The following is a 25,665-nucleotide window of genomic DNA, read 5'->3' on the forward strand; positions in this document are numbered from 1 at the left end:
CTAATTTCAATAATTTAGACATGCAGCATATGTGTGATATGAATGAACTGTATGGATTATTGGGAGTGAAATGTGGCTGCTCTTAAATGGCACAACAGCTACTCAGATGAACAACGACGATTAGACATGGACTACAAATCCTGGCCTTGCTAATGACATCCAGATCCTCAAAAAAGAAAAAGTCAGAAAAGATTGAGGCTCAATTGAACACATGCAAGCCAGAATAAAATTCTTCAGATTCTGTACCATAGAAATATAAAATATAAAAAATGCACAAGTCATGCAACATTTGTGGAAAGGAAAGCATAATTAATAGTTTAAGGTTGTTTGCCTTTCTTCAATCAACACAAATTGTGATCAAAACTCATTCATCCATGATATCAACTCTAATTCTTTCTATCTAATACATCAATTATTGCCAGTATTTTGGTATCCCTCCAGTTTGTGAGGATTCTACCTAGGTCTAACTCCCAGAATCCAATGAGTAGCTGCAAACCTCTAACTAGCATACCTCTTGCATTGTCAGATCAAGAAATGTATAATTCATTCCATACAATCAATGCCCACCACTTAGAGCAACATTGCTGTTGCCATCTTTCATACACAGTGCAAGATAAAACCAAGTAACCAACAAACATTTATCAATTACATCTTCATCTCATCAGCGGTTACAAATTCTTCATTGAGATATTACATTTTAATGAGGTGTGAACAACTACTGCAGTACAAACTTGGTAAAATTTACACCTACTTTGAAATCAATCAATACAAAGCATTAACAGGAGAAGCAAGCAAACATGACTGAAAATTCAACAATAGACTTTAAAATGGGTACACATTTATTGAATGTAAGCAACAGTACATTATAAATAGCACCTTTATTACAGACCCTTAAATTACTTGCAAATAATCATCAACCACCCAAATAAATGCCAAGGCCTGGCAATTTAATTGGTCAGGAATGCAACAGTTCTATAAAATATCGTGGGAGGTAAAGAATTTTTTAACATTTCAGAGATAAGAAAAATACTTAGAGAAAACAAAAATCACACGTGTCTCTTCTACAAGTGAAAACTCAATCGATAAGGAGGATGAGGAAAGGGTGCAAAAGAGGCTTTACTAAATTATTAGATTATAGCAAATTAAATATAAGGAGACTTTGGGCAAACTTGGATGTTTAAGAGGCTTTTGGATAGGCACATGGATATGCAAGGAATGGAGGAATATGGATTAGAGACGATTAGTTTAATTTAACACCTCATTCAGCATAGATATTGTGGGCCGAAGTGCTTGTTCTGGTACTATTCCTTGTCTTGTTCTATGAACCAAATGCAGCCCCTTATATTTACGTGGTGTCTTTCGTACAATCATTTCCAGAGAGAAGAGTTGACAAAGCGTAGGAATTAGGCGAAAATCTAGGAAAGGTGTATAAATACTGGAATGGATGAGTGGTTGCAGAGAAGCATGGGTAGTAAATAACAGATTATAAAAAGGAATGTAAATAATTGAGAACTATATAATGATCTCATGTGCAAATAACGATTAATATAGCAATTGCACGTTCTACTTGCTTTACTCATTTTAGCTGAAAAGGCATTTATCTGTTGCAATTGCCTCAAACCTACAAATGCCACAAGAATCAAGACTTAAATAACTTCATGAAATCATCCCTGATTCGCAATTGTAAGCACACTGTACTCTTGGCCACTAGGAAACAAAAAAACTCTCAGAATTTTCCTGATTACATGGTTCATGCCCCAGAGTCAAAATGCTGTGGGTTCAAAAGTCAGAACCCAGACTTTCAATAAATAATTTAGGTGGATATTTCAATCTCTATACATAGGAAATAATGCATTATTCAAGAGGTATCTTACAGATATGACAATAAATTCCGGTCGCTTGCCTGTTCAGACGGAATAAAGGATTCTAATATTCAAAGAGCTTGGGGACACTCTGCATCTCAGCCAACATTTATTATTGAACTGCAAAAGCCTGTATAGTTTTTAACTCACTGTTATTTGCTTTACACCAAATGGCTTTATAAGGCCAAATTACCACAATTACCAAACTTCAAATTTATTGGCTGTATAACTGCAAACTCTTTCGTTTTTGTCAAATGTATTGTGAAATTCTAGATTATAGGAAATGAAAATAATGGTGCTTTTTCATATTATGCTTGTGATTACGTAAACAATTTAAAATTCTTAACCAGCAGATAGATGTGTTTTGGTGGCAAGGCCAGCATTCAACACCAATCTCCAATTGCCCAAGACCTGAATTGAACTTAAACTGTCCACTTCTATGGTGGACTATGAACACATATCCCCAGGTCTGTAATCAGGCCTGATGCAAAATAACCTAACCATCACTCAACCGTGCTCTTATTTTAAATATTGAAGATAGAACTACATAAATCAAATGAAACAAACTAAACAAAACTTCAATTTTGAAATGTAATGGACATTCTTTGGAAATAGTCCACAGACAGCGTTTGTTCATCCTGTATCCTTTCAAAGCACTGACCACTATGTATTTAGGATAGATACAAAATGCTGGAGCTACTCAGCGGGACAGGCAGCATCTCTGGATAGAAGGAATGAGTGACGTTTCAGGTCGAGACCCTTCTTCCAGTCGAAGAAGGATTTCGTCCCAAAACGTCACCCATTCTTTCTATCCAGAGATGCTGCATGTCCCGCTGAGTTTCTTCAGCATTTTGTGTCTATCTTCGATATAAACCAGCATCTGCAATTCCTTCCTACGCACGACCATTATGTATTATTGTTTTAAGGATGATAGGCAAGTTGATGAAAGGGTGCCAATTAATTTCTTCTTAAAATAGTTTAATTTACATTAAGCTTTTCAGTTAAAGAATACACCATCCAGTCTCAAACCTCATCTTAAATCCACATGAAGCTTCAATCAATTTCCCCTTGTCATCCAGCACCTGATTCGACAATGTGGCACAGATCACACCTTAGTTCAGTTCAGATTATGCATTCTGCCATTATGGAAGTTCCACCTACTTCGCAGTTTACACAAATTCAGACAACTAATATTTTAAAATGATGGCGTTTGGTTTACAGAAATGTTTTCTCAATATCGTAATTGAAAATAATTCGGGCATGCAAGCAAGACAATTTCTACATGCTGAAACTCATTATAAACTTACACGGAAATCACAATTTATTACTTTTACATTGCAGGAAATCTGAAATCAAAACAGGAAATGGTAGAACTATCCAACAGGTTAGGCAGCATTTGCAGAGAAAGAAATATGCTCAATCCTTTAGGTCAATGGATCTATTTATTTTCTCTCTCCACAGATGCTGTCCTACATGCTTCCAGCAACTTTATTTTCAATTGAGTAAAAGCTAGGTTATAAATTGGAGACCTCTTTATCTGAAATGCAATTGGCATTTGTTAACAACATCCTCAATATGTTCCTTAATTTTTACAATAACTAAGATACGCTATGACCATAAAAAGCATTAGTAAAATTGGGGTTCTAGGCCCCTCATGTGAATTGCTATTCAATAAATTTATGGCTTATCTTTTGCCTCAGGCTTGATACTGATCTCATATCCCTTTGTTCCCTGAATAATCAAAAATCTATTAAACTCTTGTCTTAATAAAGTCAGAGAATGAGCCACCACATACATCCCCTTTTCCAAAGAATTTCAAACACTGATCACCATCTGTATAAATTTGTCTGTATAAATTTATTCTCAGCTCAGCCTTGAATAACTAACCACGTTTGTGGATTGAGACCCTTGGTTTTAGGAACACCAGCCAGTGAAAATATCATACCTCACACTACCCAACACTTTTATGAACTTTAGGTACATGTCAATTTTCTCTCGAGAAAAGATTAGTGTGGTGACCTAATAGATTTTGATAAAATTATGAGATTTTGTTGATGGATTGTACATGAAGAAAATGGTTTTTTTCCCATGTGGAAAAGGACATAACGAGGGACTATTGAAATAAGAACTATTACGAACTCTGAAGAAACTTCTCTACCAAGAGTCATGAAAATATGGAACTCTAAACAAAATAGAATGGTTGAAGCGAATAGTAGAGATATAGTACAGATGCTGGTTTATACAGAAGATAGACACAAAGTGCTGGAGTAACTCAGTGGGCCAGGCTTCATCTCTGGAGAAAAAGGATGGGTGACATTTTGGTTGGAACCTTCAGAGTGCCAGCAGTCTAAAGAAGGGTTCTGACACAAAAACGCCACCCATCCTTTTTCTCGAGAGATGCTGCCTGACCCACTGAGCTACTCCACCACTTTTGTGTCTATATTCTGTATAAACCATCATCTGCAATTCCTTCCTACACAAGAAAATCCCAGTTTTAATTCAAAATGAAAATATGCAGAAGCTGGAAATCTGAATTAAAACAGAAAGTGGGGGAACTGGCTAGGAACTCGGGAGGAATCTTTGGAGAATCAACTCAAAACATTGATTCCGTCTCCACAGATGCTGCCTGATCAGTTGCACATCTTCAGAATCTTCTGTTTTATTTCCTGATTTTAATCAATATTCTCTGCCATTTTAGCCACCAGACTGAAAATAGTCAATATAGTTAAGTGAAAATAACCTGGCCAAAGATGAGCAGCAGATGCAAGAGGTGGTTAAAAAAAACTGTCGCTCTCCCTAAATGCGCTCATCTGTTTCCTCTTCCTAAACATGCTCATCTGTTTCCTCTCACAACTTTCAGGAAAAAGATTCCACTGATACCATAATGGAAGAAAGTTAGGTGATAATGTTTGATAGCTCTCTGCTGAAGTCTCTTGAAACGGGTAATGTAATTCAATGGTTAAAAAATACTTCCAGCCACAAGGTACAAGATGCCCAATGGAGTGTAACTAATGTATAATACTAATGGAAAACAGTGCAATGTACATTGCCTGAACTCAGAACCAAGGTCACCCCAACCTGAGTCATTGAGTGGCTGTGTGCAGACAATGCTCGGGAACACATGCAACATAGCCGAGTTCCAAGCCAACGTCAACCTCTTCACCAAAGTATATGAGAGGATGAGTCTTACACTCAACATTTACAAAACCATCACACAAGATCACCTCCTGCCAATAAAAGTCCACACAAGACTCAGAAAATATGGTGCCCTCCCCTTATATTGGGTAGCATATATTTGTGCAGGCAGTCACTTGCTAATGAATGCAACACCCCCCTCAGTGCAACAGTATACCATTTGGTCATCTGAAATGACGATTGAAGATTAAGACAAGATTGAAGACATGATCTAGTGGGCAGAGACCCTAGATGCTTGAGATTCAGACCACCTAAAGCAGGCATCTCAAAACACTAGAGAGGTACTATTAATGCCGACTCTACAAAATCCAGAGTGAGTATTAGTGCTTTCTGAAGTCAACATCTCCAGCATTGAGACTCTACATACACTCAGCTAGTATTAGTGGACAGACTATGCCATTCCTATGCCCGATGCCAGACTTCAGAAATATTTCATTCCAAATGCTATCGCATGAATAAATTACCAGGAAGCCAAAGGAAAAGATTCAAGGATGTCCTTGAAAAATGCCACATTCTCGCCAGTTCCTGGGAATTCCTGGCCTGGCATTGCTCAATGTGGAAAGGGAGCATTTGGGATAGCAACAAGAATCTCGAGTCCAGGTGTCAAGAGCACACATAAGCCTGGAAGGAATGGTAATAGGAACACACCATCGCCAAAATAACCTACCCGCTCTCCAGGTCAAGCAACGCCTGCCCCACTCATGGCAAAACCTGTAAAGTACTTTCCCACACTAGCCTCAGTCACTTCAGAACTGGAGTGATGACAATGTGTCAAGGACAAGACCACAGCTTTTCATGTTCCATCCCACAGAGTCTTACACCAAAAAAGGAAATGTACTGTTTGTCATATAGTAAAAGTGCCAGTTAATTTACACACAATTATGTGGGAGATGTAAATCCTACAATGAGTTTTTTCATTTTCAGTTACTTGACCTGCAAAAATGGAACACTTCTCCTTGGATTCTTGAGCTCATAAAAACGTAGTTATAGAAAAATATTGCTACTCAACACTATGCACAATTAAGTAGCAAAGAAAAAGATGAACTTGCAGTTTTCAAAAATTAAATGTTATCACTGTCCATTAATTGTTTTTTGAAATGTAGTCACTAATGTGATGATGCAAGGAAATGTAGCAGCCAATCTACCCACAGTAAGATTCTATCAACAATAATGGAGATAATTGATCATATAATGTAATTTAGTGATGTCGGTTAAGGAATGAATATTGAGCAAGAACCAAAGACTTAACTATTATTTATTTACTGACAGGGTAAATGGCCAGAATAGTGGCCTAAAACCTGAAAGTGAAGGTACATGTAGGATTGGTGGACCGACTAATGTTTGATGAGAGTCCAATTTAAGGAAAAAGAAAATCAGATTCATTCCAATATATTGTGATGTTTCTTGGCTTGTAACAAGAGCAAGATTCTGTTCAGAGAAATCAGTGAAACTAATTAGCGTTACATACCGAGATATAATTTGAGCTCCGAGACAGATTATTCCTTGGCAACTTCACATGCAGAGGTCAGAAGAGCTCGGAGGTCACAGCAATGTTACACCACTTGATTTCACTAAACAGTTATCCAAGACAACGAGCTTTAATGTATTCCCATACATTTACTTTCATTAAATGATAAAATCAATTGGAATGAGTTAGCCTTTAAAACAAATATTGATTTGTATCATACAATGTCAAAATAAGCAATGAGTTTGGATTTCAATCATATTTTTAAAGAGTATGCTTTTGCAGTTCAATTGAACATTGAAATTAAAAACTATCATGTGGGTGAAAATAGGAGACTGACATAAACAAACTATGTATTTAAACACTGCATCCCAGAAAGATGAACATAAAACACCCAAGTATGTCTTTCACATCTTAGGCCTAGCTCTGCAGCTAATAGGGAAAGGACATTATGTAAGTTTTCTTGCAATCTATACTTCACCCATCTGATACCCTTCCAATCACAAATACATCTTCATGCAGGATCTGGAAAATCAGACATCAATTCCCTGCTCAAAATCTTTAAAGTCCACCTTAAAATGAAAAATGAGAAGGACAATCACAAACAGATGAGAGATGTGAACCAGGGAACCCTATCGAGGACCTGGGGGAGAAGAAGTGGAGGAAATGTCCTGTCAATTACAGCACAGGAAAACTTTGGTTAAGTAAAAAGACATCAGAAGTATTAATAAGAAAAGTGACATCATTAGAACAGGGGCAACAGAGGGAAGAAGAGGAAATAGAATGGCTTCCTCAAAGAACGCAAGGTAGGGCAGAAGCGTAATTATCAGGCATAGTTCAACTTAATTCATTAAAAAAAGTTTGTCTGTCCTAAAACCATTCTTTCAGAATTTAGGGTCATCCTTTTATGCAAGTTCTTCATACAATTTTAAATTTGTCTCTAATATGACAAACTTTTCTCTCAGCCCATTTACTCTTTCCCACTTTAGTCTTTGAAGGGACCCACATTTGCCTTGACTATTTTTTTCCTCTTTACATACCTAGGACATGCAAGGACATAAATCAATCAACAGGCACAACCCTCCAACATGGCCCAAAACAAAGACTAAAATAAAGAAGTTTCCATTCTGTACTCGGTTTTTTGTCTAGATCTGCATTGCTTTATTTTATACAGAGGGGAAGTGAAATAAAGTATTTTGGCACAGGAAGAACACAAATGTCAAGATTCAAGTAATACGAGCATAAAAGCACACATAGACTGCTGTTAATTAAAGACCTCTACCTTCCGCTTCTGCCACTTCTGCTTCTGCCACAGACCAATTCTAGGCTTCTGTTCCCTTGCCTGTAATTATATTACCATATTTTACTTGCACTGTCATACCTTCTGTCTTCCAGTCTCTCCTGATTTCTGTTCTTCCATACATTTGAGGATTTTGGTTTTTTAATTTCAGACTCAACATTTGCAATTTATTTTACATTAGTTTTATTTGACTTTCATGTCCACAATGCACTGTTTCCTGATGAAGCTGCAATTTACTTGCATCTTGTATACCATATTCACTCCTCTGAGTTGGGAGACAGAAGGAACAACAGCTTTGCACAGCACCTGTATTCAGTCTGGAAGCAGGACTCCAACATTTCAAAATCACCCACCATTCAAATTCTCAATCTTGTTCCCACGTTCATTTCAAGTTCTGCCTCATACTCAATGTTAGTATAGTTCAACACATAGTGGAAAAACAACTCAACCTCTCTTTAAACATAAAGCAACCTTACAAACAAAATGTAATTCTATTGAACATGCTATTTTACATGTTCAGCATTAAAAAAGATTTCTAGCAATCACTATTTTCTTTGTTAATTTCAGATGACTCAATTTCTCTCACTTTTACTAGCTCGAGACCTCTGTTCCGTTATTGCACGTCACTGTATTACCATTTTTTATTGCACTATTGCCTCTTTTGTCTTCCAGTTTCTCTGGATTTCTGCACACAAGGATTTTCTGACATTTCTATTTCTAACTTCCCAAAATCTGCAATTTTTACACATTAGTTTATGTTTTGTGCTGTGCCTTTACTAAATCTTTCTTGGCCAAGGAGGAAGGGAGAGAACCCATTCCAGGACTCAACTGTTTTATTCCCAGGAAGTATAAACAACCCTCTCTTCTAAACAGGAAGGCCTAAGCCTTAATTCTATAACTACGTTCAAGAACATGGATGGGAATGAGGAACTTGATACCAGTGCTCTGCAGTAACACAGTGCACCGATGTTAAATTAAATTTCATGTTGAAGTATGATGTGACAATTCATTGCAAACTCAGATATGAAAGGTCACTTTAAGAGACCTCAAGGCAATAAAAATATCACGTGGATAAATACAGAGAAGCTCTCATTTACACACATAGTTCATTGGTTAAAGGGCATGGTCACTCCATGGTAAAAAAAAAGCACGGGCATGCAAGAGAAACCTTTTATGCACCAGTTATCATCTGCATCTCGCAGTCTATAAGAATGGTAAAAACAAAGTTAATCAGGCCTTTCAAAAGGGAATTGGGACAATCCAGAGGCAAAACAATCTCTAGATCTGTGGAGAAGTGTTGGGAAATAGGAATGCCTGGATTACTCTACAAGAGCTGTCACTGACATTGTAGGGCGTATAGTCGCCTTCTGTGACATAACAATTCTTATGATCCCATGGTTCTGATCGTCAGACCATCGGGAATATAACAATGGTTAAACTTCGTTTTAAAGAAAATAACTATAATGCAGTAGTTGTGGAATTTCAATCATTTCAACAGATTGTAATTTTAAACAATTGTGTACAGTGCAAGAAAACATGGCTGTCCAATAAGATATATGTAATACTGATCTCCTCAAAACGACTGAGGTTATTGTATTTTACACAGGTTTTTTCTAATCACAACCTAAGAGTTAAAATTACAAGTTTTTAATCACAAATTCAAACCTATGGAGAATGACTTACACATTCCAAAGTAATATTTTATATATGTCCAAGTAGCTTATGATATACTAAATAAGTACAATATGTTAACAAACTCCAGCTTTCTGTTTAAAATATGATACTATCAGGTGCGCAGACTATTTTAAAAAGAGTGCAATTCGAGCTTTGCCCTGCTGTACAAGACATTTTCTTATGTATATGACAGGTTACAACTATTGTCCATTTCAATCCACTGAACCACTTGACAATTTCATATTTAACAACACCATGCGAACAATGAAACTGTACCACAAGTGCAAATCAACTGGTTACAGCACATGCTTGCACTACTAATTTTTAGTTTGTTAATAGTTCCTTGGTAACCAAGATATGGCCCAACGCCATAAAGCTTGCAAACGCTAATACAGTTCTCAAATTTATATAATCTTCCACAAATGTTTACTCCTACTATATTCAAGGTTAGCTGGCTCCTTCCCAGAGAAACGTAATTGCAAACAAATTAGACCACAGTGAACATTATCATTCCCACTGGATTATCTAGATAAAAGAAAAATAAATGAACTGAATGAGGATTAAAGACATAAACCATATACAAGACACCTTGTTTGCCCACTCTGAAACCGTTGACATCTTCCATTTAAGGCAACATATAGCACATTCTGAGAAGCAGATTTATTGCGAATTAACTTGAAAAATATGCACCTGGCTTCCACATGCATGGCTGCAAGTGATGTTGGGTGGTGGAGGGTAGATGAAATTAAACCAAGCACAATTTCAGGCACACTTCTCCACCTCCTACACATACCTGTCAGAACACGCGGTAAATAGAAAGCTTCTCATCCGTTGTTCCCGCCGCTCTCACAAGATCCTTATCGGAACACTCGGTCTCCTAAACACTCACCTGCCCAGGTCTTCACCGATCTGGTAATAATCTTCCACATTTGCTTGGTTAAAAACGGTCATGGTAGCTGGCTACTGCATCCCAGCGTACAACCGGCCGTGTAAAGGTGACCAATTTCAGCGTCCAGCAGGAAGAGCCTTCCTCTCTTGCGCCCGCAGTTTTAAATGCATTCTGCCTGTGTAAAAGAAGTTAAAATTATATTTATGCACAAAATTGCTTTTCTTAAGAAATAAAAAAGTGAATACCATGGGCGTTTCTCGACAAAAGAAATACATTTCTTCGATTCAGCTATACGACAATAAAGCAATCAGCAGCATTCTTCACAATGCAAATCCAGACAATTGGATTAATATAATAAAAGAAACAAAAACATCTATATTTAAAATCACACCCATTGTTGCCCCCACATAAAGTCAGCGACACCCATATCTTTGAAATTGAACTGACTAGCGTGAACTAGTCAATACTAACTAGGTAGCCACACGGGGCTGGACACCCAACAGCGGGGGCATGGAAATATGACCATTTAAAAAACAATACACAAAAGGGCTCGAATTGTTTTCCAACCAGCAACCATTCGCTTCCCTGCACAAATTCGATCCGAAACCAATCCGGATTTTAAAGCATAGACACCTCGCACTTGGTGAATTAAAACCTTACAACACGGGAGTCCCGCGAGCAGAGCCCAGGTCGGAGGTGTCCGTCTCCGTCCCCGCCGTGCGCTCGGCGCCTGCTTTGCCTTCGGCCTCCAACCCCAAGCAACCCCAGGAGTAACAGGAGGAAATACCAGCCCACTCCCGGTGGACCATTTGCACCGTGAGCGAAGAAATGCAACGCGCGTACCACCCCGAGCTGAAAAGCAGAGAGAGAGAGAGAGAGAGAGAGGAGGTTGCAGGTTGCAGCTAGCACCTAGCAGCTAGCAGTGCTCGGCTGCAAGCCGGCGCCGGCAGCTCGTGAGGAAGCGGCCCGGAGCCCAGCGTCAACTGCCCCGGGTCCACGCGCCCAGAGCGGCGGCCCAGCCTATGACAGCCCAGCCCGGCCCCGCGGGCAGCTGCATACTCACTCTGCTCGCTCTCTGGCGCCTGGGGGGAATATCCAGCTCCCACACCCGGCTTTGTGTTTATTTTCCGTGTATAATGCGACTCCCCGATTACCAGGCCACCGACTTGCTGCTCCTTCTGCAAATTACCAACCGCTGGGAAATAAGGTGTGTTCACCCGAGGTGCCAGCGGCGGAATGGAAGTTACAGAAAAGAGCTCGCCACTTCCCTCTCGCACTGGCGTCTGTCTGCACGTTTCCTTCCACAAGATGGGATCTTTCTATGCAGTGTCGTTTATTTCTCCTGTTCCTGCCTTTGCTTTCACAGCGTAGGGGTGTTGTCTCCGAGTAAGCCTGTAGCAAAGATGGGCAAATCCATTGTGAATCGTACACTTGCAGAAAGCGGAGCAAATTGTTCTTTGAGGTAGGATGCTGACACTTGCCACCGGAGTCCTTATAATTTTAAAGAACAAGATTCGAATGATAATGTTACACTGAAAATAATAACATCGGAAAATGTTGGTGACACTTCGCGGATCAGGCAGCATCTCTGGAAAGAGAAGCAAAGTTAATGTCTCAGGTCAAAGATAAACATTCATTGCGGTTGTCCAGCCACATATACTGCCTGACCCACTGAAGGACCGGCCCTTAATACAATTTCAAATAACTATTTTAAAGAGTTAATATCAGCACACAGTAGGCACACTTGAATTACCATCACTGCCTCAGCCCTTCTGCTAAATTTTACTCTCAGTGGAGATAATATGTAAACTTAGTGCAAAGTAAAGTGTTCTTTGACAATGAAATGTACCCAGCCTCATGACTTACGTTTGGAGTTTACCTCTGAATACAATAGTCCACACTTTAAGGACTGTAATGATTTTTTAAAAAATCCAATTTCAATGATAGGTTTCATCTGGCAGATTTCATGTTATGTTTTCCTTTTCTCTCTTTCATTTAGTGAAGATAATTTCACACCTTGTCCATAGTTACAAAAGACAGTTTGGCCCTTTGAACTTTGTTAACTTGGATCCAACAAACGCTACCCATGGTTGGGTGTAGGGATACTTTCAATGTTCTCTTTTCCTAGGACTTGGCAAATTTTAAATCTGGGAATGGTGGGGATGCACGATGTTTTCCATGACAAAAGGAAACAGATGGAAGGTAATTAGCACAAGGCCTTGAAACAACCTGAGCAAGACTCTACCAAAATTGTAGGATGAATGTCAAAAAATTGATTCGAAGTTGCATAAAAGGGAATATAAGTTGCAGAAAACTAAGGTTTTCTTTCTATTACTAATTTACAAAATCCAGAAGAAAGGGAAGCCAGAATCCCCATGCGCATCCAACAGGCGTGAAACATGGGAAGTGATGGATTACCTGGGAGTTTTCAAAGCTCAGGGGCAGCTGCTCCCATGATCCATATTGCAGTAGTCATGTGATATTATCTGATCTGCAATTTTCATAGGTCAGGACTTAAGTAGGGCACGAAACATTCGGGCTGTACAAAATCATGAAAGGAATAAATCGGGTAGACTCACAGAGTCTCTTGCCCAGAGTATGGGGAGTTGAGAACCAGGGGCCATTGGTTTGAGGTGAGGGGGGGAAGATTTAATAGGAACCTGAGGAACTGCAAAGGGTGGTGGGTATATGGAACGAGCTGCTGGATGAAGTAGTTGAGGCAGGTACTATCACAACTTTTAAGAAACATTTAGACAGGTACATGGGTAGGACAGGTTTAGAGGGATATGTGCCAAATGCAGGCAGGTGTAGATGAGACATGTTGGTCGGTGTGGGCAAGTTGGGCCGAAGGGCCTGTTTCCACACTGTATGACTGTATAAGGAGAATATGTTTTACACAGTGAGTTATGACTGGGTAAGCATTGAATGAATGAAGGAATGAATACTTTATTGTCACATGTGACAAGACACAGTGAAATTCTTTGCTTGCATACCCAAGGTATGCAAATAGTCACCCATAAAGGGCGCTGTCAAAGTTACAGAGTATCTACGCCAGGTCTCCCCTTTGTTCTCCCCCCTCCCCCTCTCTCACAGCAGTCCCCCCACACCGGGTTGATACGATAATGAAACAAGAAGGGTCTCGACCCGAAACGTCACCTATTCCTTCTCTCCAGAGATGCTGCCTGACCCACTGAGTTACTCCAGCATTTTGTGTCTACCTTCGATAATAATAATAATAATAATAAGCATTTATTTTATATAGCGCTTTACCAGGTGCTCAAAGCGCTTTACAAAAACAGTCATAACATAAAAACAAACAGACAAACTATCCTGACGGAGAAGCGGCGAACAAACAGCGCCAGCGTCCTCTCATGTCAGGGTCCGGCAGTAGACAACAAAAAGCACAGGACACACAGATACAGTTTTAACACAAACAGCCATCACAGTGATTGCTCCAGGCACACCCTCACTGTGATGGAAGGCAAAGAAAAGTCTATCTGAATGAAACACATTCATTCATAAGGCTGGATATTCTGGATGTTTTGGTCATATTCTGCCTATCGTTTTCAGATAAGACTGGTGCCAGGTGACGGGGTATTGCAAATGTAAAAAGTGAATCAAATAATTACTTTTTAGGTTGATGCCAAAAGAATAGGAGGACGGAGATAATTATATAGCTGTTTCAAATATATGACACAAGTACAAATGGGTGAAATCAGCTTCTTTTCTGCAGTCTCTTTCAATGACTTCATGACGTGCAAAGTTATGCATGTTGCTTCTAATGAATTGTGCATTGAGTTCTGATAATGGAAGCGTAATCATGAAGATGAATAAAGACTGTGATTGAATTTGCTTGAGATTTTATGGGCAGTCATTGCCCATAGTAGTTGCTCTAATTCCTCTATTTCATAAGACACAAAGTAACTCTCTTTTCTAGTTGTGAAGTGGAATATCTGGCAAAATGTAAGCAAACAATTTAGATTAGCATTTATTTAAAATGTCAATGAAGGGACAGTCGAATATGGTGAGTTACTGAAGTAACCAAATTTGCTGTTGGCATCTGGTATGTAAGCAATTAACAATAGCTGCTCAAAGAACAAATATGCAGTTACATGGAGTATTCACACGCAGAGGACATTCTACGTGTCACAGCCAATTAAGTATTTCTTAAGTATAATATGGTTGCTAAGTTGTAAGACTCTAAAAATAACAATCTGAATCTGTTCTAAAAAAAGCCAGAGAGAGAGGACTGAGAGTTTAGTTTATTGTTTCTTTTGAAAGATTACACCTCCAACATTGCAGAACCCACTCGGTACTTTAGTGAAGTGTTAGCCAATGTTGGATATTCAAATTCTTGAGTGAGCATGACCCAGGCGACTAAGAGATGAGCCATAATTTCCGGAGATGGCAGGTACTGGTCTTTTGCAAAGATTTTTTTTCATCTCATTGGATACAAAGTAAGACATTCTGATCATTGTAAATGTTTCTAATGACAAAATGCATTCGAGCACCAATACACCGCATATATGTTTTTTTCACCTAGCCCAGTTATTAATCTCCTTTTGGAGAAAGAAAAAGGAAAGAAGGCATTGTTCCTTGGATAATATTGCATCATTTACAGACAGCATTAATGGAAGGCTGAGAGCAAGTTAGCATCCATTGTGATCAACTAAGATTTGTCATCATAAAAGAAGAAAAATGAATGACTTAATGTCCTTGTCCTTCTGATAATCTTAAAAAATAATGTAAGATAGTATTAAAAATCCACTTTATGTATCCAAATTCAAATGGAAATCTCTCCTTTCTGATTCTCTTTCTTTCAATTACAAAGTTTTTAATTGAAATTGAAAACTAGTCACTTGCAGCCTAGTACATTCTTGCATTCTCCAGGCACGCCTCCATGGAGAAGCTTTTGAGCATCCGTGTTATGAACAATTCTATGGATCATTAATGGTGTGTGTTGACTTCTGGTCATGAAGATGTGGCCTTGACCTCACCCTGTAATCCAGCCACGTACATTTTTGTTGATTTTTGTTGGAAAAAGATAAAAGTTTTCAAAGGTTATAAGATCATGTGATAGGAGCAGAATTGGGCTATTCGGCCCATCAAATCTACTCCGCCATTCAATCATGGGCTCATCCATCTCTCCCTCCTAACCCCATTTCCTGCCTGCTCCCTATTTGTTTAATTTTGTTTAATTTCTCATGTGATTAATCTTGGATAACATTATTCACATCCATAATATAGATGTGAAAATTGTACACTGCCAGATTCCCACTGCAGGAGATCTGGACAAGAATATTTCACTATCCCAAACCATTAAAACATGGCCAACATTCAGGGGTTTGATTTGTGAGTTATTGGCAGTACTGTCTGTCTCCATAGCTACATTTATTTCCATTTATTCATTAGCATACAATGGTCACGTTTAGTTCAGCAGTTAGATTTTTAGACGTAAAATCCTTTACAATAGCTCTAAAGTATGTTGTGATGAACCCATCCTCCCCGTGGGTAGTCCCTTTGGGGTCAAGGATAACTTTACTTCCACTCCAGACTCAAAAGAACTGCAAAAAAAGACATAAAGTAACTCAGCAGATCTGGCAGCATCGCTGGAGAACATGGACAGGAGATGTTTCAGGTTGGGACCCTTTTTCAGTCTGAACTGAAACTTCATCTATTTATCTTCTCCAGAGATGCTGCCTGACCTGCTGAGTTACCCCAGCACTTTGTTTCTTACTTCGTTCATAAGTTCATAAGTGATAGGAGTAGAATTAGGCCATTCGGCCCATCATGTCTACTCCGCCATTCAATCATGGGCTCATCCATCTCTCCCTCCTAACCCCATTTCCTGCCTGCTCCCTATTTGTTTAATTTTGTTTAATTTCTCATGTGATTAATCTTGGATAACATTATTCGCATCCATAATATAGATGTGAAAATTGTACACTGCCAGATTCCCACTGCAGGAGATCTGGACAAGAATATTTCACTATCCCAAACCATTAAAACATGGCCAACATTCAGGGGTTTGATTTGTGAGTTATTGGCAGTACTGTCTGTCTCCATAGCTACATTTATTTCCATTTATTCATTAGCATACAATGGTCACGTTTAGTTCAGCAGTTAGATTTTTAGACGTAAAATCCTTTACAATAGCTCTAAAGTATGTTGTGATGAACCCATCCTCCCCGTGGGTAGTCTCTTTGGGGTCAAGGATAACTTACTTCCACTCTAGACTCAAAAGAACTGCAAAAAAAGACATAAAGTAACTCAGCAGATCTGGCAGCATCGCTGGAGAACATGGACAGGAGATGTTTCAGGTTGGGACCCTTTTTCAGTCTGAACTGAAACTTCATCTATTTATCTTCTCCAGAGATGCTGCCTGACCTGCTGAGTTACCCCAGCACTTTGTTTCTTACTTCGTTCATAAGTTCATAAGTGATAGGAGTAGAATTAGGCCAATCGGCCCATCATGTCTACTCCGCCATTCAATCATGGCTGATCCATTTCTCCCTCTTAACCCCATTCTCCTGCCTTCTCCCCATAACCTCTGACACCCGTAATTCCACTCTAGTTCTGTGGGTTCTGAGGAGAATGAAGAATTCAAGAGAGATCCACTAACTCTGCCACAGGTGCAGTAGGTGGTGTTCTTTGCAGTGGGTTATTTGTGAACTTGGGTTGCTCAGTTTCAACTCAGATTCTCTTTCTCCTTCTGAGTGATCATGAACCAGGGACTTTCATATTATTTTTCATATTTCATATTTCAGATTTCTCGAGTTAATGGAGATATTACACTGCCTCCAGGAGAGTTTGAGAATATCCTTGAAATATTTCCCTTGGAGAATCCCATCCTAAGACAGAGCTCAGAGTTCGGTGCTTGCTTTGAAAGTCTGGTGACAGGTATGAGCACAGTACTTTGGAGTGTAGTCAGAACCTTGCAGCTGGGAAGAGGTTGCAAGAGATGCTGATGGTGATTTGCTACACTCAGCAATGGATTTGGAGGATTTTGCAGAAGTAGCATTGGTGATATTTCTTCAGTGCTTTGAGGTGCTTGCCAAAGGTTGTCGATTACTCTTAAGTATACAGGAGACTGAGGATCACTCTTTCTAGTAGACCATGTGTGCATTACTGGTCTGGTGTTCTGATTTCATGCACTTTTCCTCACCCAACTATCCGTATGATGAATTTTGTCAAAATGTCAGATTTTGGGAGGATCTTGGCAAGATGTCAAAAATAATCCATGTTTTCCAGGGCTTTGATTGCCTAAGGGCAGTGTTGTGTGGTGGGGACATTGGTTGAGGACCTTTGCCTTTCAGGTGATTGGTGTCAGGTCTTTAATGGGAGTACTGCAGACAAGAAGATTGTGATAGGGTTCATGTGAGGATATACCCTCAAACCTTGTCTGCACTGGCATTGGACTGAAGTGGATTTGCTAGGTATGATCATGACTTGCATAACATCGTGCAATAGGTAATGCATGTTAATGAAGTTCTGAAGAATGATATATCAGAACGTTTAAAAATTGTAAAATTGCTCTTATGTTACTATGAGGAGAAACAAATTATGTTGTGCAATTCCTACAGACCAAGAGCTATGAAATATGGATAAATAGTTGCATAATAATAAATCTGCTAAGACATTGTATTACAATGACAGACGCAGACACAAAGAACTGCAGATGCCGGTGTACAAGAAAAGACCTGAAGTATTGGAGTAACTCAGTGGTCAGGCAGCATTTCTGGAGAACATGGATAGGTGGCAACTCGGGTTGCCTATCCATGATCCTGACCTCAAATAACTGAAGAAGGGTCCAGATGTGAAACATTGCCTTTCCATGTTCTTCAGAGATACTACCTGACCCACTCAGTTACACCGGCATTTTGTAATATGTTGACCTTGTATTGGTCCTACCCTGAGGCTTATCCTGGTATGACAAAATTAACCGGGTTAGTTCTGTATGTGAAATAGACAGGAGTCTATTTGCTTGTCAAATATGCAGTGTAAACAAGATTCTCTGATCCTTTAATATGTTTTTTGGTTTCTTAAATATAGTTCATTTCATCGCTCACACAGGTTTTCATGAAAGATGGTCCAAAGGCTGGATAATTGTTTCCAAAATATTTTTCGTCTGTGGTGTTCTTTGTATAATAATTTCTTATAGCATTTACAGCAACTGCAATAATGTAATATTCTGGATTTCTGCACCTTCAATGTTTCGTTCATTATTTTTTAGGAGACAAACTGTGGTGTCGCGGTTGACGCCAGGATCGGCAGTGACCACACTGACACTCGCAATAGGATGCACTCACGTGATATATTTTATTTACAGTGACAAGTAAGTCCAGGACCGTGTTGGGTCCATCATGCATTAGTAAATTGTGAGAAAGAGTGGAAAATACTCTGAGAAGACACAAAGTGCTGGAGAAATTCTTCTTCTTCTTGCGTTTGAGGCAGCAGAGGTTATGTAACACCCTCCAGGCGCTGTAGCCAGTTCAACGTGTTGTTGTCGAGGGCCGTAAGGTCTACCCCTCCACCAGAGGGGCGGAGGACAGCGCAGTCGAAATTCTGTAGGTCAGGCAGTATTTCTGGAGAGCATGGATAGGTGTCGTTTTGGATCGGGACCCTTCAGTTGTGACATCTGATTGGGGGGGGGGGGGGAAGAAAGCTGGAAGAGAGGAGGGTCAGGACAAAGTCTGGCAGGTAATAGGGCAACACAGATGAGCAAAGTTTTCAGGTAGGCAGACGGTTGGACAAAGGTCAGTGATGAAAAGACAGAAGGTGTGAGACAAAAGGATTGAACAGTGCAAATTGTGATGCTAGGGGAAGGATCGTAGGCGGAAGGGAAAGGGAAGAAATAATTCTGAGTCCAGATGGGGTATGAGGGGGGGAAGAAGAGGAGGTTATATAGGGGAAATAAGGGTGAGGGGGAGGGTTATGTACTTACCTAAAATTAGAGAATACAATGTTCATAACATTGGGTTGTAAGCTAGCCAAGTTCTCAGTTTTAAGTTACCCAATACTGAATAGGGAGTTCACCCTCCCTTTCCCCTTCCCTGGGTTTTGTAAGACTGTTTCACCTCCACTCGTCCCCACCTCTCACTGCTTTTCTGCTGTAGAACACAGGCTAAAGGTACCTGTAAAGAGTTATTTAAAGCTGTGTTGGTTACTTAATATAGTACAACTTCCACTATCACGACCAACTGTAGAAAAAACATACTTTATTGCCTTTGCCAAAAGTTAGTGCTTCCTGCACCTGTTATCTGCTTAGCATTTACACTTGCCTTATGTAAATTTATCAAAGATTTAAATCACCTAAAGTAGAGGGTTGCACCGGAATTCTGAAGTTTGTCAGCAAATAAGTGCTTGAGGTTTAGATTGGTCATCGGAGTTTGCAACTGTAATATATGAGGCAATCATTTGCATGCTGACATATCAATCATTTACTAGTTTTCATTTACAAACTATAGTAGGATGGAAATTATGAGGTTCCAGCCCAGTGAAACTGTAAACCTGGACTATGTGCAAGCTTTACATGTTGGATCACAGGGAACCCAAGGTGAGCTAGCCAGATTAATTCAACGTTGGCTTGGAGGAAGGAATCAAAGGATATCGTAGAAGGTTGTTTTCAAGTGGTGTGCCATATGGGGCAGCACTGGGTCCACTGGTGTTTAATTCAACGTTAATAATTTGGACGGCATCAAAATTGGCGGTAAAGTGAATAGCAAGGAAGGATATCCATGTTCAAACTTGATCTACCAGTCTACCAAACGGCCTTGACCCACTGCAGTTCACCTACCACAACAGGTCCATGGATGATGCCATCTCCCTGGCCCTACACTCATCCCAGGAACAACTGGAAAAGAGAGACACCTACATCAGACTCCTATTCATAGACTACAACTCTGCCTTTATCACCATTATACCATCCAAGCTCATCTCTAAACTTGCATGACTTGGAGTCAGCACTCATCTCTGCAACTGGGTCTGCGACTTCCTGACCAACAAACCCCGATCAGTGAGGATAGTGGACAAATCATCCTCTAAGATAATCCTCAACACTGGTGCTCCGCAAGGATGCATTCTCAGCCCCCTTCTTTACTCCTGGTACACCCATAGCTGTGCTGCTAGGTACAAATCTAATTCAATTTACAGACGACACCACCATTGTGGGCCGGATATCAAATAATGACGAGTCGGAGTACAGGAAGGTGATTGAGAATCTCGTGTCCTGGTGTCAAAGGAGAGGTGATTGACTTCAGGAAGCAAAGCGGTACACATACCCCAGTTTACGTTGACGGTTCCAAAGAATAGATTGTTGAAAACTTCAAATTCCTAGGAGTAAATTTTGCCAACGACTTCTCCTGGACCATCCATATTGAAGTAATAACCAAGAAAGCACACCAATGCCTCTACTTCCTCAGAAGGCTTAGGAATTTTGGCATGTCCCCAACAACTCTCACCAACCTCTACAGAAAGCATTTTATCGGGATCCATCACAGCTTTGTTTGGGAAGACCGCAAGAAATTGCAGCGAATTGTGGACGCAGCCCTGACCTTCACACAAACCAACCTCCCTTCCATTGATTCCATTTATACCTCACGCTGCCTTGGCAAGGCCAGCAGCATAATCAGGGATGAGTCGCACCCTGGCCTCTCCCTCTTCTCCTCTCTCCCATCAGGCGAAAGGTATAGAAGTGTGAAAACGCAAACCACCAGATTCAGGGACAGTTTCTTCCCAGCTGTTATCAGGCAACTGAGCCATCCTACCGCAACTATCGAGCAGTCCTGAACTACTATCTACCTCATCCGGGACCCTTGGACTATCTTTGATTGGACTTTACTAGCTTTACCTTGCACTAAGCGTTATTCCCTATCACGTGTCTGTACACTGTGAATGGCTAGCTTGCAATCATGTATTGCCTTTCCACTGACTGGTTAGTACATATCAAAAGCTTTTCACTGCACCTTGGTACATGTGGTTATAAACTAAAACTAAAACTGATATACATCGTCAGGGAAGTTGGGCCAAGGAGTGACAAATAGAATTTAACTCTTGCAAATATGAGATGTTGTTCTTTGGAATGGCAAACCAGGATAGGTTTACATATTAAATAGCCCTGTAAATAGCTCACAGTAAGGAGCCCTGCAGAACAGAAAGATTTAGGACTACAGTGTATGGTTCCCCGTGAGTAAAAGCTCGGCGTTCAATACCATCATCTCCTCCAAGCTGGTTACCAAGCTCACGGAACTGGGTCTCTGTGCATCCCTCTGCAATTGGATCCTCGACTTCCTCATCCACAGACCACAGTCTGTTCGAATTGGCAGAGAAACGTCTTCCTCATTGACAATCAGTATGGGAGCACCTCAAGGCTGCCTGCTCAGCCCCCTGCTCTACCCACTCTATACTGTGTAGTCGGACACAGTGCGAACTCCATCTTCAAGTTTGCCGATGACACCACCGTTGTTCGACAAATTACAGATGGTGATGAGTCAGAGTATAGAAGTGAGATTGACCGATTGACCAAATGGTGCCAGCACAACAACCTGGCTCTCAATATCAGTAAAACCAATGAACTGATTGTGGACTTTGGAAGAGGTAAGGATGAGGACCCACAATCCTGTTTATATCAACAGGTGGAGAGAATCAAAAATGTCAAATTCCTGGGCGAGCATATTTCCGAAGATCTTTCCAGGACCCAGCACACTGATGCAATTATAAATAAAGCACAGGAGATTCGGTATGTCAAAGAGGATTCTCTTGAACATCTACAGGTGTACAGTAGAGAGCATATTGACTGGTTGTATCATGCCCTGGTTCGGCAACTTGAACATTCAGGAGCGGAAAAGACTGCAAAAGGTTGTGAACATTGCCCAGTCCATCACTGGCTCTGACCTCCCCACCATTGATCTTCCATGTCTATAATAATCTTTCTCATTTTGTAACTTCAGTTAGATTTCAGCCTCTCTATATTATTTAACATGTAAAGAAATGTAAAGATAAAACTTTATTTAACCCGCACATGTATGCAGGGATTTACAGTGGGATTTCTGCAGCCGCAGGCTTGACAAAAGCCAATCAAGAGGTTATGTGGTTCCCATTATACTTATATATTCTGCAGTAAAAGCTGCAAGGACATGAAGGCCTGAGCTATAGGGAGAAGTTGAGCAGGCTGTCTTTATTCTTTGGACCACAGGAGGATGTGGGGTGATCTTATAGAGGTGTTCACAATCATGAGAGGTATAGATCGGGTAAATGCACAGAATCTCTTGCCCAGAGTAGACAATAGACAATAGGTGCAGGAGTAGGCCATTCAGCCCTTCGAGCCAGCACCGCCATTCAATGCGATCATGGCTGATCACTCTCAATCAGTACCCCGTTCCTGCCTTCTACCCATACCCCCTCACTCCGCTACCCTTAAGAGCTCTATCCAACTCTCTCTTGAAAGCATCCAACGAACTGGCCTCCACTGCCTTCTGAGGCAGAGAATTCCACACCTTCACCACCCTCTGACTGAAAAAGTTCTTCCTCATCTCCGTTCTAAATGGCCTACCCCTTATTCTTAAACTGTGGCCCCTTGTTCTGGACTCCCCCAACATTGGGAACATGTTATCTGCCTCTAATGTGTCCAGTCCCCTAATTATCTTATATGTTTCAATAAGATCCCCCCTCATCCTTCTAAATTCCAGTGTATACAAGCCCAATCGCTCCAGCCTTTCAACATACGACAGTCCCGCCATTCCGGGAATTAACCTAGTGAACCTACGCTGCACGCCCTCCATAGCAAGAATATCCTTCCTCAAATTTGGAGACCAAAACTGCACACAGTACTCCAGGTGCGGTCTCACCAGGGCCCGGTACAACTGTAGAAGGACCTCTTTGCTCCTATACTCAACTCCTCTTGTTACGAAGGCCAACATTCCATTGGCTTTCTTCACTGCCTGCTGTACCTGCATGCTTCCTTTCATTGACTGATGCACTAGGACACCCAGATCTCGTTGAACTCCCCCTCCTCCTAACTTGACACCATTCAGATAATAATCTGCCTTTCTATTCTTACTTCCAAAGTGAATAACCTCACACTTATCTACATTAAACTGCATCTGCCATGTATCCGCCCACTCACACAACCTGTCCAAGTCACCCTGCAGCCTTATTGCATCTTCCTCACAATTCACACTACCCCCCAACTTAGTATCATCTGCAAATTTGCTAATGGTACTTTTAATCCCTTCGTCTAAGTCATTAATGTATATTCCCTTCGTCTAAGTCATTAATGTATATCTAAGTCATTAACTAAGTAGGGGAATCAAGAATCGTAGGTTTAAGGTGAGGGGGGGAAAGATTTAATAGGAACATGAGGGGTAACTTTTTTTACACAAAGGGTGGTGGGTGTATGAAAAGATCTGTCGGAGGAGGTAGTTGAGGCAGGTAGCGCAACGTTTAATAAACATTTAGACAGGTACATGGATAGGATAGGGTTAGAGGGATATGGACCAAATTCAAACAGGTGGGACAAGTGTAGACGGACATATTGGTCGATGTGGACGTTGGGCCAAAGGGCTTGTTTCCACTCTGTATGACTCTATAACCCTATGATTATTTATTAAATTGTGTACACAATATACTGTATATCCTATATGCCATGGTGGGTAAATAATTTCCATTCAATAAAGACGATCTGTTCACGGATTTTGTAGAAAGAGAAAGTTTAACGGATATTGTAGAAACTAATGCCAGAAAAAAGCCCAAACTGTACGATAATATTGGCAGGTTTTGCAATTAAATTAACATGTTTGACTCCAATCCACCTTCCACTAGTGTTCCAATTTTCTTCAAGGAATTTCAATTACTTGATCTTTGTTTTCTGAAGGAGAGAAGATCTAATGGGGTGCATGTTTAATATGTAAATATTATATTTCAACAAGTCTGGGCATGAAGAGTACAAGATAGATTGTAAGGGTATGAAGGTGGCAGAAGGAGACATAATGACGTTACAAATGAAATGTCGCATTCACAATATGAAACCCTCATTTTGAATAAGCATCCTTATCCGTGTGTACTGATTCTTCTTTGGAAATCCTGTGAAACTAACCTCCAGTTGCTTTCTTCGAAGATCCTATCCCCAATCATACTGTTGCACCTTTCATTTCCAAAGATCAGTTACCGAGCCATTTCAGTGCCAAGAAACTTGTTACATCATCGGCATGTAGTGCACCAAAACTACACACTTTGAGCCACAATTTGAGGTCATTCAGAATAAAGGTTCAATATCCCACAGCCACAGGCTTGACAAACAACAATAAAGCAATTTTATGTGTTAAAGGATCCTGACCCAAAGCGTCCATGTTTTCTAGAGATGTTGCCTGACCTGCTGAATTACTCCAGCACTTTGTGTCCTTTTGTGTCCCACCAAGGATTTTCTGTAGATGAATACCATGCATTGAATAAAACCATCCTATAATGCTGATGTAAGCTGTAGAGAAGTGAAGAATGGCCACTTCCTCTGGTGAAGCAGAGGCTATAAATCATTGACAAAACATCTATTAAGAAATGTGAATATTTTTTCCATTCAGTGTTGTTGGAATAAAGGGTGCTCCGTCTGAAAATGGTGGTGGGGAACTGATTCCACAAAAGAGGAATGCAGAAAATTACTTGATGAGGAACTTGAAGGATTTCAGTGAAAAAACAGCCAGCAAATTCATCCCTATACCTGCGAATGGTCAGCTGAGCAGCTCAAAACACATTCAGCTGCATAGTTAGTCTCTGGCCACATTGGCCAACCAAATCAATTGATTCACCGATCATCAATAAAGTTGGGGAAGCTTAACTTGTTAAAAACATTGTTTAAAAATTCATCAGAAAATGTTTGCAATCGAAAATTTGCAAGTCAAGGCTGATGTAACCTGGGGACTCCGTGGACAGTTTATACAGTAGATTTGAAATATTTTTTTGGAGTACTCATACGAATGTGTTAATTCTCAAGCTCACTTTGGTCTGTCTGATCCATGCTTATAATTGCATATGCTGTACAAAGTGGAAAATTCACTGTGTTGTCTGAAGATGACTTAATGGTAAGGCCTCACGTATAAATCTACTTCAATATGTTCTCATCAATAAAAATATCATTTTTAATTCTGCGAGGTTCTAATTTATTTTTCACTGCATTCATTATGTTAACCTTTTCCCCCTGAAATGGAAAATGTAAGTATGACAATTTCTAATTTCACAAATTATATGACTTTTTTCAATCCATTTTTCTTTACTAAAGCTTGTAAAATTT

At 40.1% G+C, this 25,665-nt stretch overlaps 1 protein-coding gene and 1 long non-coding RNA gene across 2 annotated transcripts in view; one reads left to right on the top strand and one right to left on the bottom strand.

Annotated features, from left to right (window-relative positions):
• The window catches only part of dapk1 (death-associated protein kinase 1), a 151,236-nt gene extending 139,418 nt beyond the window's left edge, over positions 1-11,818 (bottom strand). The window contains exons 1-2 of the mRNA XM_078396163.1: positions 11,449-11,818; positions 10,386-10,560 (exon numbers count right to left, since the gene is read on the bottom strand). Coding sequence (XP_078252289.1) covers positions 10,386-10,447 — 62 coding nt within the window. The 5' untranslated portion in view covers positions 10,448-10,560; positions 11,449-11,818. The remainder of the gene's footprint in view (positions 1-10,385; positions 10,561-11,448) is intronic.
• LOC144592009 (uncharacterized) lies at positions 11,276-25,174 on the top strand. The gene is made up of 3 exons (XR_013547057.1): positions 11,276-11,592; positions 18,619-18,720; positions 24,959-25,174. It is a non-coding gene; the product is annotated as an uncharacterized LOC144592009 (long non-coding RNA).
• Positions 25,175-25,665: the final 491 nt, after the last annotated feature.

The sequence above is a fragment of the Rhinoraja longicauda genome, chromosome 3 (assembly GCF_053455715.1).
Source record: "Rhinoraja longicauda isolate Sanriku21f chromosome 3, sRhiLon1.1, whole genome shotgun sequence".
In the NCBI taxonomy this organism is placed as follows: domain Eukaryota; kingdom Metazoa; phylum Chordata; class Chondrichthyes; order Rajiformes; family Arhynchobatidae; genus Rhinoraja; species Rhinoraja longicauda.